This window comes from Lipotes vexillifer, unplaced genomic scaffold (genome assembly GCF_000442215.2).
Source record: "Lipotes vexillifer unplaced genomic scaffold, Lipotes_vexillifer_v1.1 scaffold584, whole genome shotgun sequence".
In the NCBI taxonomy this organism is placed as follows: Eukaryota; Metazoa; Chordata; class Mammalia; order Artiodactyla; family Lipotidae; genus Lipotes; species Lipotes vexillifer.
In genome coordinates this window covers 4,537,742-4,549,435 of record NW_006783036.1, presented here as the reverse complement: position 1 = coordinate 4,549,435, position 11,694 = coordinate 4,537,742, and the positions used below count along the sequence as shown (strand labels likewise).

The window sequence follows — 11,694 nt, the reverse complement described above, 5'->3', positions numbered from 1 at the left end:
GCGGGGAGCCAGCAGGAATCTGTCTCTCCACCTGGACAGCAACTGGCAGAATCTGTCTGATAAAACTGTTTTGGAAAGCCAGAGTCTATTGAAGGCTTGCAACTTCCAGAAAAAGACTTGGATGGTAAGTTGCAGTTAATTTCAGTCAGTTTCAGCTCTTAGCACAGAAGCAGCTACCCACCCCTCACCTCCAGTCCCCTGACAGGCAACTGTGCATGTGTTCCTGGAGCAACAACAAAAAAACTAGCAACCCACTCAAAAATGGGCAAAAGGCTCGAATGGGCATTTCTTCAGAGAAGACATACAAATGGCCAGTAAGCACTGTGAGAAGGTGCTCAACATCACTACTCATTAGGGAAATGCAAATCAAAACTACAATGAGACGCCATCTCACACCCATTAAGATGGCTACTATCAAAAAAAACAGAAAACAGGGCTTCCCTGGTGGCGCAGTGGTTGAGAGTCCGCCCGCCGATGCAGGGGACGCGGGTTCGTGCCCCGGTCCGGGAAGATCCCACGTGCCGCGGAGCGGCTGGGCCCGTGAGCCGTGGCCGCTGGGCCTGCATGTGCACGTGCACTGTTGGTGGGAATGTAAAGTGGTGCAGCCATTGCAGGAAACAGTACAGCGGTTCCTAAAAAAATTAAAAGTAGAATTAGCATATGGTCCAGCAATTCCACTTCTGGATACGTACCCAAAAGAATTGAAAGCAGAGTCTCAAAGAGATGTGTGTACACCTATGTTCATAGCATCATTACTGACAATAACTAAACCATGGAGGCAATCCAGGTGTCCATCAACAGATGAATGGATAAGTAAAATGTGATATACAGTGGAATATTATTCAGCCTTAAAAAGGAAGGAAATTCTAACACATGCTACAACATGGAAGAACCTTGACATCACGCTAAGTGAAATAAGCCAGTCACCAAAAGACAAATATTTTAGGATTTCACTTATGAGGTACTTAGAGTAGTCAAAATCATAAAAGATGGAGTAGGCAAAATCATAACAAATGGTTCCATGATGAAAGAGAGCTCATTATTTTAGAGTTAACAAATAATAAGGTCGTTCTTATCTAAAGATCGTTGTGCTTAGGAGTGTACAAGCCAGTAGATAGCTAGTGGGAAGCAGCCGCATAGCACAGGGAGATCAGCTGGGTGCTTTGTGACCACCTAGAGGGGTGGGATAGGGAGGGTGGGAGGGAGACGCAAGAGGGAGGGGATATGGGGATATATGCATATGTATAGCTGACTCACTTTGTTATAAAGCCAAAACTAACACACCATTGTAAAGCAATTATACTCCAATAAAGGTGTTAAAAAAAAGAGTGTCCAAGCCAGGATGCGTACATCATTTATCATATTTTCAGCTGTTCTTTACTCTTATTCTTTGTCACAGGGGCAATGGCATTTAGCAAAGAAATGCTCAGGCTCTGGTCAGACTGCTGGGTTCGAATCCCAGCTTCTCTAAACCTGTGTGACCTTGTGCAAGTTACTTTACCATCCATGCCTCAGTTTCCTCTCCTGAAAAATGGAGATAATATCGACCTCACAGGGGTCTATGAGGATTAAGTAAGTTAATACAGGAAGAGCTTAGAATAGTACTGGTACATAGCAGTTACTCAACAAATGTCGACTCATAATTATTTGATAGTAATTCTTGTTAGCATTTACTGTTTACTGTCATCATCATCATTATTGTCAGGGCTTGGTCAGTTGGAGGACCAAGTGCAGGTGGTCTGCCGGGCAGCTCTCTGGCCTTCTCTAGAACCATCAGCAGCAGAAGGTGGCCCATCCCCCAGCTTCGGCAGTCCTCAGCCCATCTACCCCACCCCCTCACGAGCCTGCTTTGGACAGGCTAACTCTGACTTGCCAACACCTTGATTTTGACCAGGCATTGGCCAAGATTTCCGAAAATACCATTTCCTGATGGCGCCAGGCCATGCTATTTCCTGTAGGTCTTCCTACCTTGCGAGAAGGAAAACCAGGGGGAAGAGGTTGGGGGAGAACCCTTATTGACCTCATGATGTGCCAGTGACCGCTGGGACCTTTACAGACACTGTCCAAGGGAATCCTCTGAATTTCGATGAGAAGGTGCCTTGCTTCGTGGATGGAGGAACTGGCGCTCAGTGAGAGGAGGGACGCATTTGCTGTCCCCGAGCTCGTGGGCAGAGACCCCACCTCCTCTAGGCTCCATTCTGGGTGCAGGTTGTCCAGCCCCCACGTGGTTCCTTTCTCCTTCCTTCCGGTACCTGGCCCCAGGAAGGTCTGACCTCCTCCAGACTAGTCTCTCAGGCCCCGCTTCCATCCCAGTACATCCTGGGCCTCCCCACTTTGGCTTCACACTTGGCAGGTTCATCTGCCAGCGACAGGGACTGCTCTGCTTTTACATTACAGTGAGCTCCTTCCCTTGTGTTTCTACACGAGCATCACGGCCTGATTCCTTAAGCTTTCCTGATGCCAGAAACCTGGGTAAAGGAGATGCTAACTGATGGCCCATTGGAAGAGTGGCAGGAAGGGCCTTACAGGCGGGGCGGGGGGGTGGATAAGGGGGGCGCTGTGTGCACAGAGGTGAGGGGAGAGGGCCCTCCAGGCATGGGGGGAGGGGGCAGTGTGCACTGAGGTGAGGAGGAGGGCCTTCCAGGCAGGTGGGGAGGGGGCAGCATGTGCAGAGGTGAGGGAGAGGGCTTTCCAGGCAGGAGAGGAGGGGCAGTGTGCACAGAGGTGAGGGGGAGGGCCTTCCAGGCGGGGGGGGGGGGAGGGGGCAGCATGAGCAGAGGTGAGGGGGAGGGCTTTCCAGGTGCGGGGGCAGGAGGAAGTGTGCCAGAGGCCTGAGAGAACCCGGTCTGTTCAGGGAGGAATGATGTGGCTGCATCCTGGAGGGCCTTGGGGACCCCACTGAGGAACTGAGTCTTGATCCTTCAGCAGTGGGGACAGCCAGGGAAGGTTTTTTTAAGAGGCAGAATCTGATCAGATGTGGATTTTCAAAAGATAGCTTTGGAAGTGGTATAGGATTGATTTAAAAGCAAATTTTGTCTGAAATAATTCATGGCTATTTTTTCTAACTCTGTAATGGCCACTAGCATTATTGCTTGTAATTGATAAAATGTTTATTCTTAACAACTGAAATGTAATCCCGCGTGTTTTTGCAGATGGGAATTTCTTAGCAATAGGCTCCCATGACAACTGCATCTACGTATACGGAGTCACTGACAATGGGAGAAAGTACACACGGGTCGGCAAGTGCTCGGTGAGCGTGCTGGTCACTCCTCGGGGGTCTGTGCAGTTGTTTGTCACGTCACGACAGTGTGGGTGGGAATCTATAAGGCAAGTGAAACTCACCCATGTGTTCTCTCCCAGGGTCATTCCAGCTTCATCACTCACCTGGACTGGTCTGTAAACTCACAATTCCTCATGTCGAATTCCGGAGACTATGAAATCCTTTACTGTGAGTGGCTCCCCAGGTGTGGTCTGGGTGCAGATCACCTAGAACCTTCACTCTGAGACCAAATGGGGCCTCCTGCAAAAACCCACGCCCCGTACAACTTGGGCACATGATGGCGTCTCTGGGCCTGGGCCCCTCCTCTGCACAGTACAGGAGTTGGGCTGGACACTCCCGCCTTGGCACTGAGATACTTGGGGTTTGGGCCCCCAGGAGGAGAAGGCGGGGCCCTGCAGGGAGAGGCAGAGAGAGTGGGTCAGAGCTGTCCCGGCGAGAGGCCCCGTGAAGGCATCACCCTCACGGGCAGAGACCCAGCAGCCCCCTGGGCCCCTCCTCCTCCCTCAGCCCCTCCTGGCCAGGTCTGAGCCCAGGCAGGGCCGCGCAGTGGAGGCGTGAATGATGAGGCTGCACTTGCCAAGCGCCTGCTACACGCCGTGCACTGCTGCCGCGTGCCAAGTGCAGGGTCCCAGGGCAGAGGAGGGCCCGGTCTCTGCCCTGGCGGAAGGTACCAGCAAGTGCAGGGTGCTTCACCCACAGGCTCTCAGGTGATCCACAGCACTTTCTGGCTTGTCCCATTTTAAGGAAGAGGAAGCATCATCTCAGATACCAGGCCACAGGTCAAGAGCCAGTGTGTGGGGAGGTGGGCGCCCCCTCGTTGAGGAGCAGGCCTGGGCAGGGCTGCCGGTGGTGGAGGGAAGGGGCCTCCCTCGGGCGGGGCAGGAGGCCCTGCCTGATGTGGGGCAGGAGTGGGGGATGGTTTTCAGGGACAGGCCATGGGTCTAGAATCTTCTCAGACGTGGTCTCATACTCCACTAGTGAGAGTTTAACTGGGGAACAAACAAATCACCTGCAATGCCACAGGTACTTGGTATGACTGGTTTCCGAAAGCTTCCATTCCTAACTCGGAGCTGAAGGGGTGTGTGTGTGTGTGTGCGCGCGCGCGCGCGCGCGCATGCCCAAGTGTATGTTGGGAGAGGGCTAGGGAGCCTGACAGCAGGGGGTGGAGGTGTATCCAGGGGAACAGTGAGCAGACAGGGGCCTCAGAACCAGAGGTGGTCAAAGAAAAGAAGCCAGACTGGGGGACAGACCCAGAGAAGGAGATGAGAAGCAGAAGAGGGGTCCCCACCGAGGCCCTGGGCCTTGGGCAGTGAGCACGGTCCCCACGGAGCTGAGAGGTGGATGGTGTCCCCCTCCCAGAGGGCTCTGTAGCCGATGGGGCCTGGCTCCGAGGGCCCAGCCTTGCCCAAGAAGGAGAGGGGGCTTTGGCACTGATGTCACCAGACGTGCATTTGCCTTTCCAGGGATTCCCTCTGCTTGTAAGCAAGTCGTAAGTGTGGAAACTACAAGAGACATCGAATGGGCCACATACACCTGCACTTTGGGATTCCACGTCTTTGGTAAGGTTTCTGCACCTTTCATTCTTTTCAAACATAGGATGTATCTACTTTTAGAATGACTTTCTAATAGTAGTGAAATCTCTTGGTCGGCTTCAAACTGCTCTGCTACCCCGTGGACCCCACAGGTCACACTCCCCGCAGCCCTGGGCAAAGGCCAGGGCTTGCCCAGCTATGGCCAGGTGAGAGGAACCAGAACCCTTTTCTCTCATACGAAATGGGTCCTGAGATAATTCTCTAGAACGCTTATATGAGGTAGTGCCAAACGTCCTCGATAAATGGACCAGATGGCACCCTGTCAATTTATTTATCATTTGTTAGACTGATTGTATCTTTTGGCCCTTAAACTAAATTTTTCACCTCCTTCAAAGTTTAGATTAGGAATATGTTTATAAATGGTCTAAAATAAATTGCCACAATTTAGTAGAATAAAAAAGAAAAGGCAGTACTTATAATCTCTTTATGTATGACCGTAAGTCAGTAAGTTGGTCAGAAGTTCACAAGCCTCCTTAGGGCTGGTGTTTTACCATCTTCTGGTGTTGAATGCTAGGACGCCCTGGGTTTACTCTAGATCTGCCTGTTAAGAAACTGATGTGCATGCAGCTCTCTCATATCCAAAGTTATTGGGACCAACAGGGTTTCCTGAAGCAATGGTCAGGAGATCCCACCCCCCAGACCACACCCCAGGCCCACCTGGGCACAGGGCTGTGGAGTCAGAGCTGCTGTATCACCCGGCCCACAGTGAGCAGACACCCCACCTGCCCAGTGCCACTAGGCAGACAGCAGCCATGAAGGGCTGACACCAAGGAACGCCTGAAACACACAGGCAGTCCCAGAGTTAAAAAGCTCTTTGGAGGGCCTCTCATATGTAAAGAGTTACCCCCAAAAAAGAAAAGTTAGGAAACTGCAGGCTTAGGACTAGTCAGCTTCCCATCATATGCTTTGGGGATAAAGAAAGCCATCGTGTCCAGAACCAGGGATTCTGACCTGCTTTCTGCTGTAGCGTCAAGAAGGGGCCCAAAAGAGGTGGAAGCCCTGAAGGCCTGTCACTGCAACTCTCATGCAGCAGAACAGTATACGCAGTGAGGGTTTCCCGGAGCAGCCTCCAGGGAGATCATCTGAGACAAAGCATTCCTTGGGCCTGGTTTCTAAATCTGGGACATTTCTATTTTCTTGGGAGTTCGATGGCCAGTCCCCACACGGTGTGGCCCTGTGTCCTGGTATTTCCAGTGCTCTCTCTGGGGTCTTTGTTTTAGGAGTGTGGCCAGAAGGCTCGGACGGAACTGACATCAATGCCGCCTGTCGGGCCCACGAGAAAAAACTCCTGTCAACCGGTGACGACTTTGGCAAAGTGCACCTCTTCTCCTACCCCTGCTCACAGTTCAGGGTAAGGGCTCACCTTCTCCTCTAGCCTTACCCCACGGGGCGCACTTACCGCCTGGCCTGTTGGTAATTGAATAGAAAGGTGCTGTGAGTGATGCCACCAGTCACAAATGCAGGGGTGACCATCATTCGGCTGCCCCAGAGCACTTCAGGCCCCCCTCCACTGCCCTCCGGGGAGAACCCCGCTCCCCCACGTGGTGCTGGCTTGTCCTCCTCTGCACTTCGTGGGCCTCCCCCCTCTGCTGTCCACCACGGCTCCCTCTGCTCCAGCCCTGCTGAGCCGAGCCCACACCAGTTCCTGGAACACCCCTCTTGGTTCTTCCCAGACCTGACCCTCCTCCTAGAAGACCCTCCCCTCCACCCCTGCATCCGGTCCTCCCTCCTTTGGGCCGGCCTGTGCCTGGTGCAGCCTCTGGGGTTGAACCTCTCCCTGCCCGCATTTGTTCCCTCCAGACCAGATTCTCAATGTACAGGGGCCCCATGTGGTTTGGCACGAATGTAGATGTCCAGCACTTCCAACCCTGCCTCGATGGCTTTGCGTTCAGCTCCCTCCATGTCATTCTTCCCCAGGCTCCCAGCCACGTGTATAGCGGGCACAGCAGTCACGTCACCAACGTCGATTTCCTCTGTGACGACAGCCACCTTATCTCCACTGGCGGCAAAGACACGAGCATCATGCAGTGGCGGGTCATTTAGTCCCGGCAAGAACCCGGGGGAGCAGAACGGGCCAGGAGGTACAGACTCGAGTTTCGCTCACTCGGTGACTGTGATTTCTGCTTTGTTTGAAGAGTTCTCACAAACCTCAGGAAAATTATGCCCTTTACTGGTTACCTTAGCTTAGTGGATCGGTGAGCATCACAGCAGGTCAGCCATTCAGGTCTCTCTTTTGTTGTACAATATATAAAACACTTAATATAAAAAAGATGCCAAGGTTTACATTACGGTGACATCGAGAAGTGACTGGTGTATGCTTCATAACTTTTCTACGAACTCTTCAAAAACGGTCACAGAATGCCTTTTCAAAGATTGTATATAGGCTTTACTATTTCACCATGGAGGTTGCTAAGTCAAATATTTATGATAACGAGGTACTGAATCATGATCGCTGTTGATTAACTGGTCCTAAAAGGATAAGTCGTTGGAGAAGAGAATGGATAACTGATTTGCACAACTGAATCAGGAAATGCAAATAAGACTTCACTTGGTTAACATTTTCTAAGGTTTCATTCAGTTCTTCCTCTGGGAGGCTGGTGAGAAAGGGGTCAGATTCTTCTTGTGTTAAGTAGAGTCTACTCCAGATTAACTTAACTATTGCAGCAGGGTACCCAGGCATTTCAGAGTTCCAGCTAGACTGTCTGCCTAACCGTGTGCAGTCAGCCACTTAACGCCTACACGAATCACGTCCCCTCTGTTCCCCGTTCACAGGCCCTTGGTGAATGGTGGAGACAACTAGCCACCTTCTTCTGTATATTAATTGGCATGATATGCTATTGTACTTGTATAGGATTTTAGCAATTCATAATGAATACGTAAGGCTAGGCTTTACTATTTTAATGCTTACGGACATTGTATATTTGTATTTTAAGACCAAGTAGACCAAGTCAAAAAGATATCTCTCTAGTGTACCATACACCTGCAGCGGGGAGAAGTCTGGAAGGCTCCACCAGGTACTAAGGGCAGCTTCTTTTCCTGTCTTTTGTGCATGGACGGCTTATTACGCTATGAAATAAGATTGCGCTCTGATGAGTAAAACAGAGAAGGCCTTATCCATTTCAGTTGTGTGGCAGATTGAAATTTATTGTTTACATTGGGGAATGTATCTCAGATTTTAAAACGGAAGAGTAATAAACAGACTTAAAGACGAATGTTAAGATTTTTACTTGTTCCAGGCAAGTAAATGAACTGAACCATCAACTCTACAGCACTGGTTGTTTAGAGTGGCCGATGAAGCTGAACATTGGGAAGCATTTTTTATTACATCTCCAGCCTGCTGCGGAAATGCCGGGCACCAGTAAACAATATGTATTAAAGATGATTCTGTTTGTATGTATCCTTATCAAATATATTCTATAATGAAATAAAATTTGAAAAGTGGATTTCTTATTGACCTATAATCATGAAAGTATATAAATTAAAATATTTAAAATTAGATATGATTCACACTATATTCTGTTTCATATCCAGATTTTTTTTTTTCTCACCTGGGTCACTTTCAGATAAAGCAGCAGGTTGCATATGGTGTGTAAGCATTCATCAGCTTAGACAACTATAAAGAATTCAGCTTGTTGTTGTTGTCGTTGTTGTTGTTTTTGGCCGCCCCACATGGCTTTTGGGATCTCAGTTCCCTGACCAGGGATTGAACCCAGGGCACAGGAGTGAAAGGCCAGAATCCTAACCACTAGGCCACCAGGGAACTCCCAAGAATTTAGCTTAATTACCATACCCAGTTGTTAGTTTACTTGGTTATGTAAATGCTGGCAAAAATAATCATTTTAAAATTAATAATTAAGGAATAACCAGATCAGAGAAGGGAAGGAACCCCATTACTGACTCAAAAGTTATAAGATCTACTTTTATTTCTATACACTTTCAGTATTTTCCAAGCTCAATAATGGAAAAGGGGTATGTATATAAATCATTATTGCTACCTTCATACTTGCCTACGTTTTAAATGAAATTCTCAGTATTAACCTTGCAGGTATTCATTAACATAGCAAGCAGTGGCCACGTACCACCACTTACCACCTCTCAGGCGAACTAGGCCTAGAACCCCAGGATTCTGCTGGAGTGAGAGACCCCAGAAGCAGAGCCAGGCCTGCTCCTCCCAGTGGCCTATGGCCGCGTCAGCTCTTAGCCCTACTGTGGAGAGTGACAGATGAGGGACTATTACCCTAATCTCGGTGAAGTGATGGCGTGGACTAAGGTGCAAGCGGTGGACAGGGGAGAGGTGAATGGAGTGTCTGAGAGCGGTTTCTGGGGTGACGTCGGCAGGGCCTGGCAATGGATGGGATGGGCGCGGTGGGTGAGGCCCAGGTCCCCGACTGTTCTCTGGGCAGATGTTGGTGCCGTCGGCTAAGATGGGGGGCACTGCAAGTTTGAAAGAGGATAATGAGTCAGGCCTGTGACAGGCTGGAGTGAGGTGAGGGGCCGCTGAGACATCCAAGTGTTAAGTGTGAAGCAGGCGATTGGCTAGCAGGCGCAGAACAGAAATCGGGCTGGAGGTACCACCGTGAGTGATGCTCTCCGCAGGAGGCCGACACTGAAGCCAGGGTGTGCTGAGTCTGTGGGTCCTGGGCAAGCAGGGCGAGGAGAGGGCCTCTCACCCAGCCAGGGGGACTCCGATGGACTTCAAGGGCAGGTAGAGCATGAGCTGTCAGCAAGGAAGGAGAAAAGGCAGCAGAGGGCTGGGTGGGGCAGAAAAGAGACCCACACGAGGGCTGTGGAGGACCCGGCAGCCGGGTGGCTTGATTTGGTGCTCACTGTGGAACCACTGTGGGCTCTTTACTCACTTAGCAAATGGTTTTCCAGCATCTTTGTACAAAGTGATGCTGGGCATGGGGTCCAGGCGTGCTGGGAGAGCCTCGGCAAGTGGAGGAGAGAGGACACAAGGTCGGGGTGAGGGCATGGGGTGGGAGGCCTCCAGAGCCCCCTGGAGCTGCATGGGGGGAGAGTTCAGTGGATCCTGGCGTCCGTGGACTTACGTCTGCGGTTTTCACTGCATGAGGTACACCCTGGCAGTGGGTCGGAGGGGCTGTCCGTGGTTCACTGGAAAGCCCGCTCAGACATCTTCCCAGCCCCTCCAGTTTTTTTTGAGGGATTGCTTCCACTGCCCAGAGGCTGCACACAGCACTCATTGGTCGTTTTTTCTCTGATTTGGGAACAGGCTACCATCTTTGAGGCAGGAGAGCACACAGAAGAAGTAACGTTGGAGACCCTCTGGCCTCCTCAAAGGGGGTCAATCTAATACACAACCGGGAAGCAAGCTGATAAGTGTGTACATCTTGCAAGGTAGAAACTGATTCCAGGCTACTCTTCGTACTGGTTCTCAATTTTTTTTAATAGAAAATTTCAAACATACACAGAAGCAGAGAAAGCCTCTCACCCAGCTTCAGAAATTATTGACATCCTGAAAGCCTCGTTTCTACTCTCTCTCCTAACTGTGGGTGGGGAGGGGGACTGGAGTACTTTAAAAGTCAGTCCAGCAGATGGCGGACCAGGAGGACGCGGAATTCGCGTCTCCTCACAACCAGGGCACCTACCAGGCCCCGGTGGGGGACCGCGGACACCTAAGGGGATGGGCGGAACCCCCAGCGACCAGGTAGGACGTGGGGCTTGGGGGGAGTGAGGGGGGAGGACGAGTGGAGGCGGGACGGGACTGGCACCCCTGAGGGGCGGCTGGTGGAGGGGAAGGGAGCCCATGCCCGAAGGGGGAAATTGGGGAACCACTGGCCGGGCAGAGGATCAAAAGGGAGCGTGGCCGGGTTTCCCTTGACCACTTGGGCCCCCGGGAGCCTGCTGAGATCCCAGGCCTGATGCTCTGCCCACCGAGGCCCCCTCCAGCCGGGCGGATCCTGAGGGAGTGGGAGGGAGGGAAGGGGGAGCAAAAGTAAAGGCCAGACCTCTGGGACCGGCACCCCTGCGGGATGGCTGGGGGAGGGGAGGAGTTCCTACACCCAGCGGGACCCACCCACGGTTAGGGGTCCAGCGGAGATGGGGGAGACCCTGGGGGAGATGATGGGGGAGGACACGAAGGAACGGAAGGCAACGGGGCCAGTGCTCTCCCTGTCCACTCAGGCACTGGGTAGCCTGCTGGGCTCCCGGGCATAATCCTCTGTCCTCATAGCCTCCCTCCTGCCGTGCAGAGCCCAAGCCCCGCCCCTGCACCCCCAGCCAGGGCCCCACCTCTACACTCCGAGACCCCCTCCAAGGCACTGGGCCTAAGCCCCACCCACACACCCGCACGCAGGGCCCTACCTCCAAACTCCGGAGCTCCATACTCCAGCGGCCCTACTTTCAACGTGCAGCCTCTCCCCTTCTGCCAGGTCCTAAGCAGAGGCCCCGCCCAAGCTTGAATGTCACCCCGCCTAGGCCCCGCCCCATCCTCAAACGTCACCCCCCCCCACCCCCCTAGGTCCCACCCCACTCTAAAAACCATCCCTGCCTAAGTTCCACCCCCCACCTATACTCCACCCCCATAGCCAAAGCTTTTTTTTTTTCTTTTCCTTTTTCCTCTTTTAGATCAGGGTTCTGTTTTACACTGTTGATTCACTGTTGTTGATTCTTTAATATTTTTATTTTTCCAATTTTATTTTATTCTTTATACTTTGTTAGTGATCTCTCCTTTTGGCTTGTTCCCTACCAACCCCCCCCCCTTTTTTTTCTTTTTTCTGTTGCGGTTTTGTTTTACCTTGTTGCAGTTGTTTCAATTATATTTTTCCTAATATACTTTTTATCTTTCTAATTTTATTTTATTTT

At 51.4% G+C, this 11,694-nt stretch overlaps 1 protein-coding gene across 1 annotated transcript in view; it reads left to right on the top strand.

Annotated features, from left to right (window-relative positions):
- The window catches only part of EML1 (EMAP like 1), a 93,323-nt gene extending 85,008 nt beyond the window's left edge, over positions 1-8,315 (top strand). Inside the window, 5 exon segments of the mRNA XM_007455643.1 lie at positions 3,153-3,250; positions 3,361-3,448; positions 4,744-4,839; positions 6,093-6,223; positions 6,790-8,315. Coding sequence (XP_007455705.1) covers positions 3,153-3,250; positions 3,361-3,448; positions 4,744-4,839; positions 6,093-6,223; positions 6,790-6,915 — 539 coding nt within the window. The 3' untranslated portion in view covers positions 6,916-8,315.
- The last annotated feature ends 3,379 nt before the right edge of the window (positions 8,316-11,694 follow it).